Source organism: Rhinopithecus roxellana, chromosome 15 (assembly GCF_007565055.1).
Source record: "Rhinopithecus roxellana isolate Shanxi Qingling chromosome 15, ASM756505v1, whole genome shotgun sequence".
NCBI classification, from domain to species: Eukaryota; Metazoa; Chordata; class Mammalia; order Primates; family Cercopithecidae; genus Rhinopithecus; species Rhinopithecus roxellana.
Genome location: NC_044563.1, coordinates 16214556 through 16239603, shown reverse-complemented (window position 1 = coordinate 16239603; position 25048 = coordinate 16214556). Strand labels below are relative to the sequence as shown.

At 45.2% G+C, this 25048-nt stretch overlaps 1 protein-coding gene across 1 annotated transcript in view; it reads left to right on the top strand.

The window, feature by feature from the left end:
* Window positions 1-406: 406 nt before the first annotated feature.
* SYT13 (synaptotagmin 13) overlaps window positions 407-25048 on the top strand; it is a 44241-nt gene continuing 19599 nt past the window's right edge. Inside the window, exon 1 of the mRNA XM_010371037.2 lies at window positions 407-715. Coding sequence (XP_010369339.1) covers window positions 533-715 — 183 coding nt within the window. The 5' untranslated portion in view covers window positions 407-532. The remainder of the gene's footprint in view (window positions 716-25048) is intronic.

The following is a 25048-nucleotide window of genomic DNA, read 5'->3' as shown; positions in this document are numbered from 1 at the left end:
TCCCAGATTGGGGAGCTGGGAAATATCCAGCTTTGTGTTTGAAAAAACTCTCGGAGGACCCAATTTTGCAGACAGCTTGGCCAGCCGCTCGGGTAGAAGGGTGAGCAAGGAGCTAATAGTCTGGGAAAGTGACTCCTAGAGTGGCAGATATGGTTGGGGCCCAGGTTTGTCCATTAACACAGTGTGACCTCCACAGGCTCCAACACATCTTGGGCCCAATTGTCCCCTGTTGTACACAAAGCGTTAAGAATGGCCTGAAACAACCCCAAGGCTCCTTCCACCTGGAAGGCTCCGGCTCCTGTTGGGGTGGGGGTCCGGTCACGTGTTGGCGAGAAGGGGGGTGCCGGTTGACGTGGCTCCGGGTCCAGCCTCCTCTGACGTCCTCGCGGCCGTCCTCCCTCCCTCCGTCCCCGCCCCTCTGGCGGCGGGAGAGCTGCTGGCTCGCCCGGATCCCGGGAGCTGCCTGGAGGCGGGCCCGGCCCGGGGAAGGTGAGAGGCGGCGGGACCCAGCCCAGCTCGGGGAGTGGGCACCATGGTGCTGTCGGTGCCTGTGATCGCGCTGGGCGCCACGCTGGGCACGGCCACCAGCATCCTCGCGCTGTGCGGGGTCACCTGCTTGTGTCGGCACATGCACCCCAAGAAGGGGCTGCTGCCGCGGGACCAGGACCCCGACCCGGAGAAGGCGAAGCCGAGCTTGCTCCGGTCTGCACAACAGGTGAGCGGGGTAGGCGCGCGGGCCCTCCAGGGGCGAGGTGGGGTCGCCGGGCAGCTGCAGAGGGCGAAATGGGGTGGGGGACGGTCGTGGATCTTTGCGCGACAAAGCTTGGCGGGGAGAGGGGACAGCAAATGAGCTGGAGGACAGGTCAAGGAGTCAAAAAGGCAGGCGGATGGGGGAGGCTGGGGGATGGTGGAGAGGTGAAGAATTAGGAAGCGGGGGGTGGGGGGCGGGCGGGGAGCTTGTGGGGACTGAGGGAAGAATGGGGGCCAGCAGCGAGAGCTAAAGGGAGGGGACAGGAAAGGGGACCTGGATAAGAATTAGGGCTGGGAAGGGTAAGAAGAGAGGGAGGCTGGGAGGGGAATCGCCAGGGTTAGGGAAGACCCTGAGAGGAACTGGAGAATGGGGAACTTGCAGAATGGGGAGGAAGACTGGGGTCTGTGAGAGGGAGGGGGATGGTGGTTGTGGAGCCAGGGTAGGGCAAGCCCTGCCAGAGCTGAGAAGAGGTAATGCCTGGAAAGCCAGACGGGAGGTGGCTGCGGTCCCGCAGGAGCTGAGGAGCTAGAGGGGTCTGGAGAGCTGAATCCCGGAGAAGCCTGAAGGACTCTTCCCCACCCCCTAGCAGCTCTGAGCTCCGGTCAGTCAGAGGAGGTTGCTATGGCCTCCCCCAAGATGTCTCTGCAGATGTCTCTGCAGATGTCCCTGGAGACAGGAGGGCTTTTATCCCATGCATTTGCTCATGGCCAGAGCTCCTTCGTGCAGGAAATAGCCCGTGCTGCCATTGTAAAGAGCAACAGAAGGGGTCTGGGGAAGCGGTTTGGAAGGATTTCCCTGCATAGGCTATGACCTCCAGGATGCATTTCCAAAGTGCAGAGTGCAGAATGTTCTTTGGAGAACCAGGAGGCAAAGAGTCTTGCTAGAGTGATTTGAAGAAGGATGGCCCTGGGGCAGGGGCATGACTTGAAGGACCTCCTAAAGACCCTCTAGATCCGTCTAGGTTCCAGGAGTGGTATTAAAATGCTGTGACTCCATCTTCCTTTTTCCAATCAATAATTCAAAAGCTCAGAGGACTCAGTTGTGTGGGGCCTGTGTCAGTCACTGTACAGTGAGAGTGGAAAGGAAATGGCTGCTGTCCTTGAGGCACTTATAATCCAAGAATAGTGACATTGACAGTGGCTAAATAGGAGCCGGCTGCACAGCAGAATGTGGGACTTGGGGCGATCTGGAAATGGAAATAGTGGGCTTTCCACTGGCCAGGGTTTGGGAGCCCTTCTCCAGAAGTCGTGGCCGGCCGCCTCTCAACCTTCTTTCCTGCCCAACACATTTGAGGAACTGCCACTCTTCTGCCTTTCAGTGATGTCTCTCCAGGCACCATCCCCTTCCCTTCCTAGAGAGAACCACTGGGAAAGTAGTTGGTGTAAATGACCTCTAGGGTCTCTTCCAATGCTTTGTCTTATTGATGACCAGTAGCCCACAGAACAGCTGATCGTCTGTTAAAGACAAACCAGGTTGTGTCTCTCCCCTGCTTCAAATCCTCCACAAGTTCTCACTGAGCTTGGAAGAGGTCATAGCAAACCATGACATAGCATATACTCTGTGCCAGGTGCACTGTTCAGAGTGCTTTACACTAATTAGTGCGTTTCTTGACCCAGTGAGGGAGCCATAGAATTATTCTAACTTAAAGATGAGGAAACTGAGGCTTAGAGAAGGTAACTGACTTGCCTAGAACTGCACAGCTAGAGAAGTTTTAGAGCCAGACTCTAGCTGAGCTTGTCTGATTCTGGAGGCCACGCTATTAGCCACTTCTCTCCACCCACTCACCTGCTTTGACATGGAAGGTGCCTGCCTCTCCAGCCAAGCTCATGCCAGTTTCTTTCTTCATCAGCAGTCTTGGCCTCCCTGGATTTATGATTATTCTTTTAAAACACCAAGCCCTTTTCTGCCCCTTCATTTTTCTCCGGCCTTTCATATAAATGACTCCTTCTCATTCTTCAGATCTTTTTCCATTTAGTCTTAGGGAGGATTTTGCCCACTGACACATGAAACAAAACACCCCGTTCCTGTTATCCTCTCATATACTGTTCTTTCCAAATCCTTTTATGGCATTCTTTACACTAGGATGCAATCTTTCATATTCACTTATTGGTGTAATATTTATTCCCAGCACCCACTCAGTGCCTGGAAACTAGTAGGTGTCCAATAAGAAATTGTGAATGAATAAAGTCATCTCATGGACCATCCAGTGGGGATTCTCATCTTCAAATATGGATGCACTCACCATGTCTTTGTAACCAAGTGTGAGCTCAGTAGGGGCACAGTAAATATTTGTTGATACATGATACCTGCCCATCCACATTCCCTTATCCGGTTCCCTCAGTGACAAAGATGTGGGCAACTTGGGGCTGAATTTATGGGTGTGAATGTGTTGAACCTGAGATCTCACAATGACTTGGTTGCCATTCTTCTCAGATTCATTCAGCCACTGGCCCAGATGCAGTAAATTGAGAAAAGACAACCAATTGACATTTCAAAGCAAGTAAAGAAGGTGGCGTTAGGGGTGGCAGATGACAGGAGGGTGATGTACTTGGCACCTGTTGACGAGGAGGGCAAGAGCCAGGGACGCTCTCTGAGGATGTTCCTTGAGGAAAGAAGATATGGAGGCTGGAAAATAGGGGTCTAGATTACTATAATCCCAACAGAGGTGTCCAAGGTCTAATAGCCAGTGTCTCTGTAACTTGTAAGTTGTGGCTGCTGGAAAAATTCTTTGGATTTGGAGGCCATTCTTAGAAATCTGATTTCTGACCCTGAATGGCTGGATGAAGTTGAAAGTTTGTAGTGATTTTGAAAAGAAATTTGGAGTTTTCCCAGGGGTTTTGTTTATTTTTTACATGGGGTCTGACTCCATCACCCAGGCTGGAGTGCAGTGATGTGATCAAGGCTCACTGAAGTCTCAACTTCCTGGGCTCAGGTGATCCTCCCACCTCAGCCTGCCATGTAGCTGGGAATACAGGCACGTGCCACCATGCCTGGCTAATTTTTTTGTATGTTTTGTAGAGACAAGGTCTCACCATGTTGCCTAGGCTGGTCTCAAACTCCTGGGTTCAAGCAATTTGCCTGCCTCAGCCTCTCAAACTATTAGGGTTACAGGAATGAAGCACTGTGCTTGGCCCCCAGGGGTTCTTATTCTGGGTCCACAAATCTCAGTCTGTAGATAGCATTAAAAGGTTCATGGTCTTGGATAGGAAAAAAAATGACATCATTATTTTCACTTACCTCTAACTGAAACAGTATTTTCTGTTAAGTAGAAATAGCAGCAAAAACCATAGTGTATCATCCATACCTGTGACTTTGTCCCCAAGGGAAATCACAGATACTTTGGTTGTACATTACAGCTGTTGCAGATGGTTCACATTAGATTTACACTCATCTCTCATTCTAAATTATGGTACTTATTAAATCTCCTGCTAGACTCTGTTATTTAACGAATGAATAGAGAAGCAAACATATAGCTACTTCACAATTTGGTTTTATTAGGCAGTCCTTTGCCGCCTTGTGTCTTTTATTTTCTGCTTTTTCCAGCAATTCAGAGGAAATGTCCCTAGGCAGCCCTCGGCCATGCATTTCCTTTCATGCTTCCAGCTGGTTTCAAGTCACAGTTCTTTGCTTTTCTGAAATACACACTCTGAACCCTTTATCCTGTCTTCTTAGACAGTGCCTCACTCTCACTCATGTGCTACCCTTCCGGGCATGCAAGGAATTCAGTTTTACTATGCCACCCACTCCTAGCCTGGCAGGTCACCTGGGACCTCTCTGTCATCAGCCTAGCTCTAGAGGCTTGATCATTAGGCAGTGACCTGGCAGCTTGAGCAAGGAGACAGAGCCGGGGGGCAAAGCGAGAATGTTGGTTTCTCCTTCACCATTACTTCTGAATCTATTAGTGAGCAGCGGCCAGACCCATGGGTTCCTGCCTCTGAATTTGCTCATCACCCTTGTCCACACAGGCTGCCACTCAGCCCACTTCTGGGTCCTTTCATGGGAAGTCCTCCTTTCACCCAACCTAAAGAACTTGGGAGCAAGCAAGGAGAACGGCTCTTTTCCCCTTGCCCCACGACTCAGTCCTGTACCCCTACCACTTGGCAGGCACACACGTCCTGTTTTCGGGAAGCCTTCCTTTTCATGGCCTAGTTTTCTCCCAACATGGTGCCTACCTTGCTGTGCACTTAAGTGAATCTTTTCAAAGTCCAGAGAGGTCCCCTGGGTGACCCCAGTGCTGTCCCTTTGAAGCTAACACGTGGCCAAAGGCTTTATTGAAATTGCTTGGCCCTCAGCAGGAGTTCCCACACCTTTTTTTTTTTTTTTTTTTTTTTTTTTTTGAGACGGAATCTCACTCTGTCACCCAGGCTGGAGTACAGTGGCATGATCTCGGCTCACTGCAACCTTCACCTCCTGGGCTCAAGCGATTCTCCTGCCTCAGCCTCCTGAGTAGCTGAGATTATAGGTGTGCGCCACAACGCCTGACAAATTTTTTGTATTTTTAGTAGAGGCGAGGCTTTGCCATGTTGGTTAGGCTGGTCTCGAATTCCTGAGCTCACGTAATCTGCCCACCTTGGCCTCCCAAAGTGCTGGGGTTACAGGTGTAAGCCACTGCGTCTGGTCCCCAGGTCCCTTCTATCCATGTCCCCACTGTCCCCCACTGTCACATGTGACCAAACTCTACAATTCCATCCTCTTTCCAGCAGAGTCAGGATCACTGAAGTAGCTTTCAGTGGAACCCTAGTAGATTAGTTCTAAGGTTTTACAAAATAATATAAATAAGTGTTGACTTTCTTTCCTTCTTTCTTTCTTTCTCTTTCTTTCTCTCTCTTTTTCTTTTTCTCTTTCTTCCTTCCTTCCTTCCTTCCTTCCTTCCTTCCTTCCTTCCTTCCTTCCTTCCTTCCTTCCTTCCTTCCTTCCTTCCTTCCTTCTTTCTTTCTTTCTTTCTTTCTTTCTTTCTTTCTTTCTTTCTTTCTTTCTTTCTTTCTTTCTTTTCTTTTCTTTTTTTCTTTTTGAGACAGAGTCTTGCTCTGTCATCCAGAATGGAGTGCAATGGTGCAATCTCGGCTCTCTGCAACCTCTGCCTCCTGGGTTCAGCAATTCTCTTGCCTCAGCCTTCCAAGTTGCTGGGATTACAGGCGCCCACCATCACAGCCTGGCTAATCTTTTGTATTTTTAGTAGAGATGGGGTTTCACCATGTTGGCCAGGCTGGTCTCGAACTCCTGACCTCAGGTGATCCACCCACCTCGGCCTCTCAAAGTGCTAGGATTACAGGCGTGAGCCACCACTCCCAGCCTGAATTTCTATCAAACAATGTATGTGTGGTGGAGTCTTCTCCTTAAGATCAGATAATTTTTCCTAATTTTCCTTGTATTCTTGACAATGTCCGGTGTGATGCTGAGCACATGGCAGTGTTTTGAATTAAATCATTATCTTGTAACCTAACACTGAATAAGAGAGGGAAGACACAAAGGCGTACATACTGTTAGGGCTCCATTGACACAGGATTTGAAGCCAGCGCAGTTTATTTATGGTGTTACCCTGGGGGACAGGAAATGACTGCAGCTGGGTGGGAGAGCTTCTGGGCTTTTGTTCATGCTCTGTCTCTTGACGTGGGTCCTGGTTACAGAGGTGTGTTTACTTTGTGAAGATACATCCAGCTCTACATTTATGATTTATGTACTTTTCTGTCTGCAGTTATACATCAGTAAGGTTTTTATTAAAAAGTGTCATATTGTGACATATTTGTGAACATTATTGAGTACCAGGCCAGTATTTTTATTGCCAGGAGGACTTTGGGGCCATATTCAAGACACATGAGCCTTCTTTTTGTGTTTTTTTAATAAACTGCTTCTTCGGCCCTGTTTGCTTTCTGCTGTTTCTCCCATGGCCACCTCCTGTGTGCTGCATAAAGGATTCCCACTTGGGATTGGGACCTTAAGACCATCAGTGTAGCCCTATTAGGCCTCCCACCTCTTCTCCTCTTCCTTAGTCCTCTAAAGCAATGCCTTCTCTGATTGGTTGTTTCAATTCACACATATAAGAGTGAGGATGGACAGATGCTGCATTTCATTAGTTAAATAGTTCACTCATCAAAGATTAATGAGCACATGCTAGGCCTTGGGATATGGCAATGGAAAGACAAATATATGCTCTTCTTGATAAATGGGGAGACAGACAATAAAATAAGCAATTGCCATGATGGGGGAAGCACAAGGTGCCATGGGAAACCCGGGGTGGGGGTCTTATTCCCCCCTTCAGCCTAAAATAGAACTTTCTCCAGTGCAGGTTGGTTGTTCTTCTGAACTCTCCCCTGTACCTTAATGATGCTGGGATGCCCCATGTATTGCTAACCCCACTCCTGGAACTGATTCAACTCTGGAAGGCTGTAAGGTCTGATCTCTATGGATTCTCAGACTTTTAAAGGACTCATTTTCTAGCCTACTATTAGCTGATCTCTTGCCTGGTGAACTCACCCATTCGTATAAACCACCACCACAACAAAGTATTTCCGTAGAGTAATAAATAACAATGATAGAATAACTAACATTTATCAAATTCTTTATATGTGCCAATCACTGTTCTAAGCATTTTAACCATATTAAAATGTTTTTTGAGACAGAGTCTCACTTTGCCACCCAGACTGGAGTGCAGTGGCATGGTTATGGCCCACTGCTGCTTTGATCTTCTGAGCTCAAGTGATCTTCCCACCTCAGCCTCCCAAGTAGCTGGGAATACAGCCATGTGCCACCGTCCCTGGCTAATTTCTTTTACATTTATTTTTTTAGAGAGGGGTTCTCACTATGTTGCCCAGGCTGTTCTTGCACTCCTGGGCTCAGGCCATCCTCCTGACTTGGACTCCTAAAGTGCTATAATTACAGGTGCGATCCACTGCACCTGGCCATAACCATATTAATTTTAATTATCACAATAACCCTATGAAATATGCATAAGTTTTATTTTTCATTTTAGAGAAGAAAAGTAAAACACAGAAAGCTTAAGTAACATATTCAGTGGGAGAGCTGGGAATCAAATTTACAAAATTTGTCTTCAGCGTGAACACTTTTGACTACTAGGCTGGATATTAGCAGAAAAAAAGTAGTCAAAATTTTATTCGAGCCATTGTGTTTCCCCAGATATGGCATAAAAGTGTCTACAAATACGCATCTTTGAGGGTCACCTTCAGAAACCTTTCCCAGTGCTTTGGATTGCTTTGCTGCCGCCATCACACTTCAGGCATTGGGTGCAGCTCAGGGCCCTCCACATAGATTTTACACAGTAAACATGTTTGGGCTGGTTGCTTAGCAACGTGGAAGACAGTATGAATTTTTCTTCAAGAAATTAGCATAGATTCTCTCAGGAAGAAGAGCACAGACTCACTGGAAATACTCTTCAAAGCACTCATATGTGGACCCCTAAGCCTGTGTCCCTCAGTCTTTTTTCCCTTCCTCCCCTAGTTCCTTGTTTGGGTACAGTTTGTAGATAATTCAGATACATGGCTCTTCTCTTCATGGAATTGACAATTCACTAGCACCTTTTGTTAATTCCGGGAGAAAACAGTGCTGCATCCTTTCCAGATTTTCAGATACTAGCCAAGTTACGAGGAGGTACCTGGGGCATAGGAGGAGGGATAGAGAGGCCTTTGGATCATGATGAAGGAAACACCTGAAAGACAAACCAAAAGGGGCCCCAGCAAAGGCAGAAGGAAGAGAAGAGACCAGCAGGAGAGGGAAGCATCAGACCCAGAAGATAAAGAGGAGAAAAAATAAGACACAACCATTCCAGGATCAAAGACCTACGAGAGCAATCCGAGTATGTGGAGACAGTCCCTTTGTTGTCCACACTGACCTACAATCTCCCAATAACCAGCAGCAGTTCACCTCCTGCTTCCACCTTCTTCTTACTGTGTTCAGTACTCCCAGGGCTTATTTCGTGATAAGAAACAATGGGAAAGTTTGGTCTGAGGATGGAGAATAGCTTCATAGAAACAAGTTTTAAGAACTAAGAGATTGTATACATATGTATCAGAATCAACACACGTGCACACAAAGGGCCCCCTATAACTAATTTGATAAGAAATAATGGAACTAATACAGTTATAAAGGAAAACAGGTGAAAAAGGTGTGTTCCTCCCTCTTTTTCTTCCTTGGTTGTGTTTATTAAGCAACTATGTGCCAGGTGCTGTGCTGGGAGGTGAGGATACAGTGGTAACTACCCTCTTCCCAATGACACAGTGACCTATCTTCAGCCCTCACAAAACTTATGGTATAATGGGTAAAACCAGAGTTTATAGAAGAAGAGGGCAAATAAATGAAAATGTGTGCTGGTGGTAGATGACCTGAACAGAAGGTTCTGGTGCTTTGTAAGTGTAAGATGAAGAGCTTTTACGAGAACACCTTACAAGATGAAAGCTTTCCTAGAGAGTGATGGCCAAACTGAGAGCTAGAGTGGGAGAAGATCTTAACCGGGCAAAAGGGAAGGATGTTGGGGGCTCCACACAGAGAAATGAGCCTGTGCAAAGGTCCTGTGGCAGGAGGAAGCCTAACATTTAAGAGAGCCTGGGGAAAAGCCAGTGTGGCTGAAGAGCAGAGAGCAAGGGAGATCCTGGTGAACAATGAAGCTGGGGAAATAGGCAGGGGCCTGGATGAGCAGGGCATTGGAGACCATGGACAGATTCATTTATTCATGCATTCGTTCATGCATGCATAAATCAAACATTTGTTAATGTCTCCAGGAGGGGCATTGAGCTATGTACTGATAATGTGAAGGTTACCATTATTTTCAAAGCTTTTTTTATTCAGGTGAAATTCACACGATATTAATCACTTTAAAGTGTAGGATCAATGCCATTTAGTACATTCACATTGTTGTGCAGCCACTACCTCCACCTAGTTCTAAAACATTTTCCTCACCTCAGAAGAAAACCCCTCACCCATTAAATAATCACTATTCCTCCCTCCTCCAATCTGTTTTCTGTCTTTATGGATTTGCTTATTCTGGACACTTCATATAAATAAAATCATATGATATGTGATCTTTTGTGACTGGCTTCTTTCACTTAGCATCATGTTTTCAAGGTTCATCCACATCATAGCATGTATTAGTACTTTATTTCTTTTTATGGCCGAAAAATATTCCGTTGTATGGACACACGTAATATTGTTTATCCAGTCACCCGTTGATGGACATTTGGATTGATTCTACCTTTTGGCCATTGTGAATAGTGCTGCTAAGTACATTCCTGTACAAGTATTTCAGTACCTGTTTTCAATTCTTTCAAGTATATACCTAGGAGTGGGATTGCTGGATCATATGGTAATTCTATATTTAACATTTTGAGGAACCGCTAAACTGCTTTCCACAGCAACTGCACCATTTTAATCTCCACCAGCAACGTATGACAGTTCTCATTTCTCCACCTCCTTGCCAGCAGTTGGTATTTTTTATTTATTTATTTTTTAAAGTCATCCTAGTGGGTGCTAAGTAGTATCTCTTTGTGGTATTTTCTGAGCTTTTGACATCTAAAAGAAAAATCCAAATTCTCACTTTTACAATATTCATCAGTAGCTGGCAAGTTTTTTTTTTTTTTTTTAATTGTATTATACTTTAAGTTCTGGGATACATGTGCAGAACGTGCAGGTTTGTTACATAGATATACATGTGCTGTGATGGTTTGCTGCACCCATCAACCTGTCATCTACATTGGGTATTTCTCCTAATGCTATCCTTCCCCTAGCCCCCCACCCTTCTGACAGGCTTCAGTGTGTAATGTTCCTCTTCTTGTGTCCATGTATTCTGATTGTTCAACTCCCACTTATGAGAGAGAACATGTGGTGTTTGGTTTTCTGTTCCTGTGTTAGTTTGCTGAGAATGATGGTTTCCAATTTCATCCATGTCCCTGCAAAGGACATGAGCTCATCCTTTTTTATGGCTGCATAGTATTCCATGGTGTATATGTGCCACATTTTCTTTATCCAGTCTATCATTGCTGGGCATTTGGGTTAGTTCCAAGTCTTTGCTATTGTGAACAGTGCTGCAACAAACATACGTGTGCATGTGTCTTTATAGTAGAATGATTTATAATCCTTTGGGTATATATCCAAAATCACAGTAGCTGGCAAGTTTTTAACAAACATTTGCTGTCTGTATTGAGCAACCATTAAAATGAGTCCACATGGGCAACCCATAAAAACATTTCATTGTTCATGAGTCTCGTGAGAAGAATAGAGTGTGTGTGCAGTAGTCCTGGCTGCCCTGTTCTTCCAGCAAGTTTGCACCTGCTGCTCTGTCTGTCAAATATGTTATTATTGTCATCTTTCCCATTCTGTTCCCCCAAGCTTTACTCCCTCATGGGTCCCACTCAAATTCACGCTGATACCTGGGCCCTGCAAACCCCATCTAATTGAGGCAGTATTTAGTGTCTTTTAATATTTCCTTATGTATCAACACTGCCAGGCCAGTGCGATGCCTGGAGGAGCCTTGCCCCTCTCCAGGGCCAGTTGCTGCCCACACAACGAACCTTCAGGAGGAGTTCAATAAGTCCTAATTCATTAGATAAAGGATGCCTTAATTGCCTTATGTTATAGAAAAGTCCTGGGAGATTTTTACACACTGCTTAAGAATGTTACAGTGCTATTTGGGGAAGCTGATTGTGGTTTTGGGGTGGACCTGGAATGCGTTATAATTTTTCCTATTAAAATAATGGAGAACCAGTGCCTGCTTTCTGAAATCTGCTAATCAGCATGTTTTTAGGAACAGATCAGAGTCAAATAATGAGGAGGAGTTGCATATATGAATATGAATGAAAACAAGCATAAAGGGGAGGGGGTCCTGTGAGAATTCTGCAAAATTGAGTCAGTCCATCTGGCATAGACCTTACAGTATTTTGACATATTTCATTGATTCCTCTCCCTACCCCCACCTCCACTCATTAAGTCAAAGACATGCTTTTCCCTCATGGAAAGTTGAGCAGGACTTAGCATATAGCAAAGAGAAACGAGGAGACATGTTGAATGACTAAATACATTGGTGAATGGATGGGTAGACAAATGAGAAGGCAGGGATCCGTGGGGCTGTCACCTCTGCTTGTAGCCAAAATAAAAACCACAGGCACAGAGAAGCAGGAGAGGATGCTGAGTTCACTGAAGGATCTCTGTGCTTGCCTTTCGTGACATATCAAGAAATCAATACCAGCAGGAAGCATGTGGCAGCTTCACTTTTTACAGGTTTCTCTCCCTTCAGGTCTCTGTTCATCTGGCTAACGTTAGAGAGAGTTTTTAAAATCTTCAGCTGCCAGGCCAATGAGGTAATACCCAGGGAGACGTTTTGTTTGGAAGAGCATTATAAACCACACAGGTTGGACTTGCTGGTAAGAACAGCACGATGTAAAGGCTGTAGTTTATTGAGGCAGGATTGCAAAGACTTTGCTTTTCAAATAGAATTAAGAAGGATGTTTTGGAAAAGATGGTGTTTGAAGATGCAGATAAGGTTGGGTAAAAGCAGTTTGGTAGGACAACTAGAAGAGTTGATTGAAACAGCTGCGGTTGTAGAATATCTTGTTAGCTTTAAGCTTATTCTGCATTTCTGAATCCCCCCTGCACTCCACTTTTCAGAGCGTATTGCCGAGCATCTTAAAATACACTTTCATTTCCAGCAGTCACTTCACATAGAGGAAAGGGGAAGATATCAGAGAGAAATACAGTGAAGGCAGTGATGTGACATGAAGAGAAAATATTCGCATGATTTGGAGGGCTTCTTTGCACATTCTTTGCAAGTGCGTCATCTAATGATCTCGTCTCTTACTAACAAATGGAGCAGATTCTTTAAGTGGCAACATGACTATCACCCTTAGCACAACAGCCTCCATACAAAACACGGAGAGACAAAGAACAGAAAAGAATGAACGCGAGGTTAGGTGCCTAGCCTAATCCCAGCGTGTTGCAGCCTTGCATTTGATTTTGGGTACCCACTGGAATTAATTTTAGGTAACAATCTTTGAGACCACTCGAAAGAAAAAATTAACTCAGAATGAAAATGTTCATTTTTATAATCAAGATGCTGAGCTAAAATGGGAATCAAATGAGACTCAAAAGCCTGAATTTGAATTCAGACTCCACCATTTCCTAGCCAAATCACCACGGCCATTCTGAATCCCACTTTACTCATTCATGAAACAGGGATTCTACAAGGTTCTCTAAGGTCATGTGGAAGAATAAATGAGATGACATGTATGAAAGCACCCAACGGATTCAGCACCTGCCGTTGCTCAAAGGATATTTTTAAGAATCTGTGAATTATTTTCTTATTTATCCTTTACCAAAGCAATGACTTGTCTACTCACCATGCGGGAAAGGAAAAATTCATCAAGAGTATTCCAGATGTGATAAATGAAATGTGTCTGTTAGAATGAAAAGGGGAACATGAACATTCCATTTCTAGGATGATTAGTCATTCAACAAATATGTCTTGCATACCTGCTATGTGCAAGGCACTGAGTTAGCCCTTGGGACAGTGCAGTGACAAGGCAGAACCCATCCCTGACCTCAAGCAGTTAATATTTTAGAGGGAGAGATGTTCATCACACAGTCATACACAGAACATAGTGAGTGCTGGGCTGGAAGTTATTTCCTTGTGCCTCCAGAACCCCCTGAATGCTCCCCTCTCAACCCCAAACCTACTTATTCCCCACCCCCTGCTCCAAGCCTATCCCCATTTTCTCCCCCTCCACACCCTGGCCCCAGGAGGCCCCCACCTATTGGCTGCATTGACCAACTCCTCTGCCTTTTGGCATCAGGTGGAGTTGACCCAAAGGAGATCTGAGGACAAGAGGAGTGTGAGGGGCCTTCATCACCCCTGCTCCCTCCCTGCTAGGTGCCTGGGGGGTGGCTACATCCTCAGCTGAAGGGGTCAGATCCTGCCAGGTCACCGTTTCCCTTCAGCACCCTGTCCTGTTTCCAGTGACCTCTCCTGATTCTTGCCCCTTCAGGCCTAGGGATGCTAACAGTGCCCAGCTCTCCCAGCCCCTGCATACTCGCCACTCCTTGTTGCTTTCCTTAACCCTCCATACATTTGTAAATGCTTTATGAAAATCTCCTCAATTACCCAGTTATAATGTGCCATCTGTTCCTGCAAAAACCCTTATTGATAGCATACTCAAACCATGTTAGCTATTATTACCAACCCTAATGATTAATAATAATAAAGGAAGAGTCTGTGAGGCAGAGGAAGTATGCCAATGAAATTGGCAAAGCTCAGGACCAGCAGTGGTAACACCCTTTATTTGCACAAGGTTCTATTGTTTAGAAGCCGCTTTCATTTTCCCATTTGATTCAGCATCTAGCCTGATGCTTTGTGCATCTTGAAGCCTTTAATACGTGCTTGCCAAACAGACACACCTGCGGATAGGAAGCTTTGGAGCTATTATTCTCATTTCAAAAAGCTTGGAGTGAGCTGAGGAAAAATAGTTCTCATTTATAGTAATTTGGAGCCAGGTACTCTGATATCACTGACCTTCCATGATCAGATCATATTTTGGGACATTTTGTAGACTGTTTGATTGTCAGCTCTTGTAACACAGGAGGAAATCTATTAGGTTTGCATCTCATTTAAAAGAAGGAAGAACTAGATCTATGGATGATACTGACTGGCTTTGAATCTGCCAAAATGTCAGCTGCTGGAAGAATGTTAGAAGCAGCACATTAATGGCCATCCCTTGAAATGTACCTCCTGACTAGTCATGAAATTCACACAGAAGAATCAATTTGTTGCCCAAACATGGCAGAGACTGCAGACATCCAGTGACACACAGGGGTTCTGCTGCTTTCTTTTCTTTCTTTCTTTCTTTCTTTCTTTCTTTCTTTCTTTCTTTCTTTCTTTCTTTCTTTCTTTCTTTCTTTCTTTCTTTCTTTCTTTTCCTCCTTCCTTCCTTCCTTCCTTCCTTCCTTCCTTCCTTCCTTCCTTCCTTCCTTCCTTCCTTCCTTCCTTCCTTCCTTTCTTTCTTTCTTTCTTTCTTTCTTTCTTTCTTTCTTTCTTTCTTTCTTTCTTTCTTTCTTTCTTTCTTTCTCTTGTTATGCTTTAAGTTCTGGGATACATGTGCAGGATATGCAGGTTTGTTACGTACGTATACACATGCCGCAGTGGTTTGCTGCACCCATCAACCCATCATCTGCATTAGATATTTCTCCTAATGCTGTCCCTCCCCAACCACCCCACCCCCAACAGGCCCTGGTGTGTTCCCCTCCCTGTGTCCATGTGTTCTCATTGTTCAACTTCCACTTATGGGTGAGAACATGCAGTGTTTGGTTTTCTTTTGTTGTGTTAGTTTGCTGAGAATGATGGTTCTCAGCTTCATCCATGTCCCTGCAAAGGACATGATCTCATTCCTTTTTTATGGCTGCATAGTATTCCATGGCGTACATGTGCCACATATTCTTTATTCAGTGTATCATTCATGGGCATTTGGGTTGGTTCCAAGTCTTTGCTATTGTGAACAGCACTGCAATAAACATACGTGTGCATGCGTCTTTTTTGGAAAGGGAGGCCTGAGAAGTTATAGTTGAAGTGTATTTTTCTTGAGGCAGCTCTCACTTTTGGATTCCTCCCTTTCCCCAGCACATGGTTCCCCCAAACTGTGTTACCTTCACTGTGTCTCTATGTCTCCAGGCTGATTTTCTCACTTAGTTTCCTTCACGTCTGTCCATCCCCTCCTGTATGTACCTGCTGGTTTGATTTACTGAAAACACAGTTTTGCTCATGTCATTCTCCTACTCACAAACTGTCGAAGGTTCTCCATTGTTTATAAGATAGAATTCAAGATCTTTTGCTTGGCATTCAAGGCCCTTTATGACCTGGCCTCACCATTGCTTTCCAACTCCATTTCTCCAGCCCCAGCCTTCCTCTCCAGCTGACTCACCATGTCCTAAGCATGCTCCCCTTTGGATGCACGCTGCTGCTGTCCTCCCTATTTCAGAAGCCTCTCTCTCTCTCTTTCATTGTTAGTCATCCCTGAATGCTGCATTGAAGCCCCTTCTCCAGGAAGCCATCTCTGATCACATCAACAATGAAGAGCTCCTCCTTAGGTCTTATGTAGCCTACAGTCCAGGTATTTAGCTCTTTAAGACTGCCTTCTATTTTTATCTATCTTTTCATAAGTTTGAATCAGGAATAGCAAATGTCTTTCTTCTTCCATATCAATTCCTATTAATGGATAGTAGCTTCCTGGAGCCTGAAGCTGAACAAACATCCTGTGTCTGAGCTCAGCAGGAAAGAATGCTTCGATCAATTAGCCGAATCTGCCATGAGCATAGGGTAGGAGAATTGTAGTATAAGCACCTTGTATTTCCCCTTTATGGAATATCTCGTCTCTACCATGGGATGGTAAACTTTCTGAGGGCAGGGACTTACTCACTTACTCATGTATCTCCCATGGTATGTAGGGTGGGTAAACAGATGATTGGCAGGCAACAAATGTGTTCTGATTTCTGTTTGACAGCAATATAATGTGAAGCAGTTTGACTTAAAACCAAAATATAAGGAGAATCTAGTTAAAACAGTCTCTGTCTTGATTTTGAAGTTGCACGTTGCAATTCAGGCTGTTTTTAAACTTCTGGGTTAGAGATTGATGTGCTTTTCAAGTATCTGCATATAAGTGGATGGATGTCTTAGATTAGCGGTTCCCTGCACTTTTTTTCTACACTGCATCACCTCTAATGGGTGATATTCACATGGGTTTGATGGTTCTGTAGATTTATCTCCTTTCTCTTCCACTCAGAAAAGCTTATCAGAATGCAAAAGTATGAAAGAGGTCTTATTATAAGGATAACCTTGAATATATGTTAATCAATTTTTAAATGGGTACAAACTCAAATTTTTGCACTTCATTATTTATAATATATATTGGCACAGTAACGGTTATGGCAGTTGCCCTAGTTAATGGTTTCATCAATTGTCTGAGCACCATAGAATCAAGTAATCCTGTAGCTGCTCTGAAAGAACACCCTAATTTCAATGCCAAGGAAACTGACATATAAACAAACTTTTCAGCCTTTAATACAAAAATGACTGTCTTGGGAAAAGAACATTAAATTAGAAACACAAATTAGAAACTAAGAAAAAAATGTCTAAAGGATTCAAATGAACCAATATTAAACAATTGTGTTCCTATCTGACGGAAGTTTTCAGTTATGCAGTGCTGAGATCCTTCTAATACATGGACTCAGTTTAACAGGAAAAATGTGAGTCCCTCGTAAACCAGTACAGTGGGACAGGAGAGGGGGCAGAAGTGGAAATTTTGGAAAGCAAAGTCAAATTTTGGAAGACACAGGGACCATGCTCTGAGGTGAAACACATTGCTGAGAGCCTTGTTGTGGCCACTGGAGATGGGAAAATAAGGGTTGGGTGGCTGAAGTGAAAAGGCTGTGTTCAAGCCCAGATTACTGACCTTTTAAAATACAGTAGTTTATGATGAGTGTTGATGAGATTACAGCATAGTCTTGACATTGCCTTTGTTCAGGGCACAAATGAAACACATTTCCTGCACAAAGAATGTCAAACCCAGATTCAGAACTGAGAATAATACCAAAGTTGATGCTTAAACATCCAGGCAGTTCATGAAAACAACCAGACCACTGGTGGGGGAAAGAGGGAGTGGATGGGGCTGCCAGCCTAATGATGTGGCACCTGCCAGAAAAGTGAAAGCAATGATTCAAACTTTTCCATTTTTAACTGTGTGGTTGGTATCCACAGACACAGCCCCAAGAAACCACACACAGTGTAGTATACAGGTTAGTAGCACTGGCTTTGGGGTGGACATAGGTTCAAAGCCCAATGTTTTCATATATTAGCTGTGTGACCTTGGATATGTTTCAATCTCCCTGAGCCTCAGTTTCTTCCTCTATAGTAAAAATAATTAGGTTATTTTTTTATTTGTTAATATTAGAGTATATAGAATAGAGAAAATATTAGGCACTTATCTATAGTTGTGTGAAGATTAAATACAGTAAAGTTTGTGTTGTGCATTGCAGAGCATCTGTTACACAGAAAGTTTACAGAGATGGTGGCCTAAAGGGCTTTGTGATGTGACTGCTGAAATAATGCAGGGACCACCTACAAGAAGGAAATCTCTAGGTAGGATCTTGCCATTTTGCAGTTTCCAGTCCCATGGAGTTTTGTTTTGTTTTGTTTGTTTGTTAATAATTCTGTTTTTAAATTCAGTTTCTGCCAGAAATGTTGAGATTGCAGCAACATTCACCCCCTTCCGCTCACTGGGTTTTAGCTGTATTGCACCCACCAACTGACTGCACTCTGGGCACAGTGCAAACTTTCCTTCTGCCGTCTTGGCGGAATGCCCCTCTCTAATTTCTCTACCTGTCAGACTTCAGGGACACCCAACCCAAAGTCAGCGTCTCTATGAATCCTCCTACAGCTCTCCCTTCTCCCCTTCCTGCACCTACCACCCTCCCCTTCTCCAGGCAAAGCTTGGTTTGCTCCTACAGACTCTGCCTGGTGTTTTACTGTTCTTCATCATAGTTATTACTCTAATAATCCCCTCTCCTCCCCACTCCCCGCAACCAACACACATGCAGACTATGCATGGGGGTAGCGATCAGTGTTGGCCATGCCTTTTATCCCATAAAGGGCTCTCAATGTTGAATGATGGTTGATGGAGTGAATGGCTAGGCTGGAAGGGTAGAGATGGGACATCCTTCCTCCAGCCCCACTGGCTTCTCCTTATATCTATCCAAGACCTGGGAATGACAACAGACTATTGTGTCTTCCTGGGAAGGGAAGGATGGGGCCAAGCTGGAAGCCTGCGGGCTCCACAGTCATGTGCCTGGGTTCAATTCCCAGCTCTGCATCTTATTAACCATGTGACTTCAGACTTAACCCTTCTGTGCCTGTTTCTTCCTCTAAGTGGGGATGACAATAATGCCTCCTCACGTGGATGTGAAGTTGAAATGAAACCGAATGGGTAAAATGCTTAGACTTGTATCTGACATATCGTAAAGCTACATATGATGGGTTTTCTTTTTCTTCAAATTTTAGCTCAGGGACCTTTCCCTGACCCTCAAATTCTGAGTAGAAACAACTCCCACCACCCCGCCCCCACCGCAACCAACCTCATTACTATCTGTCCTGGTCTGGATAGCACTTATTCCTAAGGGAAACAGCTTTTGGGATCTCCTGGCTTCTTGCTCTCTACCCCACTGCAAATGTCCACTCCATAAGGACAGTGATCAGACCGTGTTGTTCGGGCAGCTGGCCATTGTTGGGAGGTTTAATCATTGTCCAATGAATGATGGAATGATGACAAACAGCAGATAAAAGGTTTACACTAGGGCTGGCTGGTATTCTCCTTGTGTCTCATCCTGGCCAGGTTGGGAGGGGCAGCTGCCAGCAGGGCTCACCCACCAACAAATCTCCAATCAAGTCACATCAAGTACCGGCTGGAGGCAGTGAGTGCCCTGGACCAGCCACAAATGGGCTGTTTTAGATTTCAAAATGACCACAAGGAGAAAGGAGAAAGAATAGGAGGCGGTGAGCTCCGAGGGAGGCGGAGTTGAGAAAGGATTGGGGGCACAGACTCGGAACAAACAGGAGAAGAGGTGTTGGAAGGGATAACAAAAGATGGTACAGGGGCAAGATCGCCATGGAAACACTGCGCCGCCTGGACCGGAAGCCAAGCCTCCTCTTCAAGGTGGATTTCCACTTTGCAGCTTAAACTGTGTCACCACTCTCCCACTCCCAGAAATAACTGTGGATTTTCCCAAAGGCACATGGCTTCACAATTCTTGAAGCAAGCAAGAAGTAGAGGACCCTAGTGCTGGCAGCTTCCTAGGAGACGGAGGCCTACCAGGCAAATCAGTGTTGCAGCGGGGAGCTGAACGGACTCTCAAGAAGCCGTGCCTGTGAGCAGCTTACCATGAAAGAGGGGGTGTCTACGTCTACCTTACCTGGATGTTTGGGGCTCCCCCAAATCAGAGTGTTCCCAAGTGAGGCGTCCCTAGGCTCCACCTAGAACCCATCAAGTCAAACCTCTGGGGGCCTGGGAATCTTCATTCCCCAAATGAAGCTGATGCACGTCAAAGTATGGGAATTGGCGCTGACAGTCCCGTTTCCCTGACTGAAGGGCATGCAGGGGCAGCATAGCAGGTGGTGGGACCAGGCGGCGTCCTGGGCATCCGCCTTAGGGGCACAGAAACGTGGAGGAGTGGTCAAGGCTCACTAGAAATGGGAGGTGGTGGCTGAAGTGGCGGGAAGGCAGCTGGGCCTGGTGGTTCCCCAGGGGATTCTGGGGCGAGTCAGCCTGGATCTGAATGCAGCCTCTACCGCCCCCTAGCGGGCCATGACTTTTGACACAGAACTGAGCTCTACGGACTCAGTGTCTTCTCTGTAAAATGGGGTTGACAATATTTGTACTTCCTATAAGGTTATTATGAGGATTTGGGGAGTTTATATTTGAACGGTGCAGGGCACAGGTAAACAGGGACACAAGGTGGAAGAGGCTGGGACCCTGAGTTTGAAAATAACCAGCCCTTTTCAGACTGTGAGAAATCAACTTTTATTGTGTTCAGCCTTGAGGTTTAAAAGTTGGCCTTCCTTGATGAATACAAGTCTGTTAATAAGTGACTGGCTAGCCATGAAGGTTCAGTTAGTTGTTGGTATCTGCGAGGACACAATCGGTTGGGTGTGCCTTCCTCTACAGAAGGAATGGGCAGAGGAGATCAAACCTTTGGATTGCTTAAGAGCTGCGCCCCACATTTTCTCCAGGAAAATATTCTCTGCAGTTGGAAGGGAAATTTTGATAAGCTTCTAAGCTATCTTCAAAGGATAGTGAGGCTTTTCCCACTTAGCCTGTAGGAGTTGGTCCTTCCCTGGAGGCAAAATGAGCAAAATGAGGATCTCTCTCAGTTTCTTCTAGCTTGATGTAACGGACTTAATGCTGCTTGTCCAGACATTAGGGTGTGTGTGTGTGTGTGTGTGTGTGTATTTGAGTGGGAGTGGAAGGAGTGTGGTACCAGACCTAGAAATCATAAAATAAAAGAAAATTTTCCTTGCTGGTAGTAAGTTAAAACATTTTAATACTAAAACAATCATATGGAATCAAATACAAAGACTCATATGAATTTGTAAGATAGAATTGGAGATTTGGAGAAAGATCCCCAATTGCTTCCAATTGCTTCCCCTTCCCTAGAGTACATGTCACCCTCTTCTGCCTCTGAGGCTATTTGGAAAGAAAGTTTGAGAAATACTGGTCTAGAGACCAGTGGATCCTAAATGCAGGTCCACAGCCAAGTTCTGGGCCGATTGTGTGCAGGAATCACTCAGCAAATTTGCTGAACATACAGATTCTTCAACCACCCCAGAAAGCCCAATTCAGCATGTTACTCAGAGGTGCATGTGTGTGTACATGTATCTATCTCTATCTCTATTTTTATTGTGATATAATTTGCATACAGTGAAATATACACATCCTAAGTTTATAGCTTGACCAATTTTGACAAATATGTATCTCTCAGGCTGTAACCCACACCCCTCACGTGCCTCTTCCCAGTTCATTCTTCCCAAAAGCAGTCACTGTTCTGATGTCTGTTACCACTGATGAGTTCCACCTGTCATAGAACTTCATCTAAATCAGGGTTTCCCAACTTCAGCCCTAATGACATTTTGGGTTGATAATTCTTTGTTGTAGGGGAATTAGGGATTGAATGTGTGCCCTCAAATTCATATGTTGGAATTCTCACCCCTAATGCTATGATATTAGGAAGTGGGGCCTTTGAGGGGTGATCAGGTCATGAGGGTAAAGCCCTCGTGAATGGGATTAGTGCCCTTGAAGAAGACATGTGAGAGAGATGCTGTCTGCTCTCCACCGTGTGAGGATGCAACAAAATGGCTCTCTGCAAACCAGGAAGTGGGTTTTCCCCAGACACCAGATTCACCAGCTCCTTGACCTTGGACTTCCAGCCTCTAGAACTGTGAGAAATAAACATTTGTTGTTGAAGTTACCCAGTTTATGGTAATTTGTTATAGCTGTCCAAACTGAGATAGGGGTTGACATTGTGGCATGCTTAGCAGCATTCCTGGCCTCCAGTAACAGCTCCCAACCCCCATGGTGACTGTGGTCAGTAGCAGCTCCACCGCCTCCATTTGTGGCAACCAAAAATGTCTCCAGACACTGCAAATGTCCCCTGAGGGGCCAAATTGTCTGTGGCTGAGATCCAGCTCTGTCAATGGAATCAGGCAGTATGTATTTGTGGACAGCTGCCTTCTTTTCCTCAGCATGTTTTGGTAATTCATCTCTGTTGCTGAGCGTACCTGAAACTCATTACTTTTGTTGGTTGAGGAATATTCCATTGTAAGAATATGCCCCAACCGACTTCATTGTCCTGTTGGTGGACGGCAGGGCTGCTTTCAGTGTTTGGCTAGGACGAGTCACATTGCTCTCAGTAGCCATGTCTAAGTCTTCTTGCGGATTCATGTTTTCCTTTCTCTTGGATAAATACGTGGGAGTGGAACTGCTGAGTCATAGGGTAGATTTATGTTTAACTTTTAAGAAACTTCCAGTTTTCCAACGTGACTTGCCATTTTCCCTTCCACCAGCGCTGGTGAGCATCCCAAATGTCTCACGTCCTTGTCAGCACTGGTGTTGTCAGTCTTTTTGATTTTAGCCATTTTAGTGGGTGTGTAGTGGTGTGTACATTTTTTTAACACCTTCTTGGGTAATTCTCACAAAGAGCTGTATTAGTTATCTATTGCTGTGTAACAAACTGCCCCAAAACACAATGGCTTAAAACAACAATGCTTATTATCTCAGTTTCTGTGGGGTCAGAAATCCGGTCATGGCTTACCTGGGTTCTTTGGCTCAAAATCTCTGCCAGGCTGTGGTCAAGGTGTCCTCTGGGGCTGTGCTTATCTCAGGGTTTGACTGGGGCAACCTCTACCTCCAAGCTCACTCTTGTGGTTGTTGGCAGGATTCAGTTCTTCCTGTGGTGCCCTTGTGTCTTTGCACATGGGGCTCTCTGTAGGAAAGCTCTCAACATTGCAGTGTGTTTTATCGGAGGGAGTGGGTGAGAGAGAGCAAGGAAAATGGAATGTCATTTTTTCGGTAATCTAATCTTAGCAATATTGTCTTCTCACATTTGCATATTCTGTTCATTCGAAGCAAGTTACTAGGTCCAGCCCATATTCAAGGACAGGGGATTATACAAGGGCATGGACACCAAGGGACAGGACCCTGAGAGGTGTCATCAAAGATGCACCTACCACGGCGGCTCTAGTGTGAGAATGCTCGGTCTAGACCAGAGCTTCTCCAACCACCTGTGAGAGAGGATGCAGTTTAGCTTAGTTTAGGTTTGTTGTAATGCTCACAATTTCTATATTTATCACAAATGAGTAAAAAAGTAACAACAACAAACAATAGTTTATCAATTGTTCTCTACACACAAACCCCACTTTTCGTAGCACCTGACTAGACCCTAGAGTCACATAAATATTGCCAACATTTGTCGAGGGTTGGCTGGGCTAGCCTCTGTCCTAAGAGCTCTGAGTGGGTTAGCCTATCTAATCCTCAATCCAGCCCCAGGAGAGAGATGCTATTGTTAGCATCCCCATTTTACAGATGAAGAAACTGGGCACAGAGAAGTTAATTAATCAGACCCGAGGTCACACAGCAAGTAATTGACAGAGCCCAGACTCCAACTAAGCTGTCTTGTTTTAGAGCCTGAATACCTGATCAGCAGGATATATTTCATTATATACACATTAGTGTGTATAATTGCCAGTATTAGAACCCAGAGCCACAGACTCTTGCAGGTCCCTCTGCCCTGGCCTCACTACCCCCTTAGCAGGGGCTTAGCTATACTACAGACCCCAGCAGCAGCAGTGGTCCGTGGTTGGCATCATCTGAATACTGGATTCTCAACTGGATGCTTCTTCTCTGCCCTCCCCTTTTTTAAAGTTCAAATTTAAGGAGCAAAGATGCCCCCTTTTTCAGCTGGATCTGCTTCCCCCACCTGCAACCTCCTGGGTGGTGCAATGCTACTGTAAGAGGGACGTCCCAGCATGAAACCCCAAATTAATAAACAGCCGTAAGGTGAAAAATTAATCATGTCACAAAAGGGGTCACCTAGCATCTTTGGTAGGATTAAAGGTTTGTTTACAGATCATTAACTACGTAATTAATTTTTGGTTTTCCAACATAAGCCCCATAAGGGAAGGACAGCATCTGTCTTGTTTACTCCCATATTCTGAACACTTAGCGTAGGACCTGGCTTGTAGTGGGGCTCAATAAATATTTGTTCATTAAATGAAGGTTAAGGTTCCACCCCCCATGCCATCTGTCTCTGCCTGGATTATTACCGGAGGCAGAGCTGGAGGCGTCTGTGCTGCCCTTCATGAGGAAGCAGGAGCCGGAGAACGGTGGGTGGGGCCCAGGAGGAGGAAGGACAAGCACAGGGCATTACGGAGCCACTGCCACTTGGCATTCAGGGTGACTGTTGGATCTGCAGGGGTCATCTTCCAAAAGGCGACTGAAGGCACTTTTGGGAACAGTGAGGAGGAGGAAGGAGAATTCATTGCCTGTCTTCCTGCTCACGGCGGTCGGGTTCCTCCCATAGAGGTGTTTGTTGTTGTTTTTTTTTTTTCTCTCTTTCTCTCTCTTTTTTTTTTTTTTTCAATTTATTATGGTAAAAGAACATAACATAAAATTTACCATCTTAACCATTTTTTTTTTTTTTTTTTTTTTTTTTTTTTTTTTTTTTTTTTTTTTTGAGACGGAGTCTCACTCTGTCGCCCAGGCTGGAGTGCAGTGGCCGGATCTCAGCTCACTGCAAGCTCCGCCTCCCGGGTTTACGCCATTCTCCTGCCTCAGCCTCCCGAGTAGCTGGGACTACAGGCGCCCACCACCTCGCCCGGCTAGTTTTTGTATTTTTTAGTAGAGACGGGGTTTCACCGTGTTCGCCAGGATGGTCTCGATCTCCTGACCTCGTGATCCGCCCGTCTCGGCCTCCCAAAGTGCTGGGATTACAGGCTTGAGCCACCGCGCCCGGCATCTTAACCATTTTTAAGTATACAGTTCAATGGTTGTGTGTGTGTGTGTGTGTGTGTGTGTGTGTGTGTGTGTGTGTGTGTGATAGGATCTCCCTCTGTTGCCCAGGCTGGAGGGCAGCAGTGCAATCTCGGCTCACTACAGCCTTCACCTCCAGGTTCAAGCGATCCTCCCACCTCAGCCCCCTGAATAGCTGGGACTACAGGCATGCACCACCCTACCCAACTAATTTTTTTTTTTTTTTTTTTAGAAATGG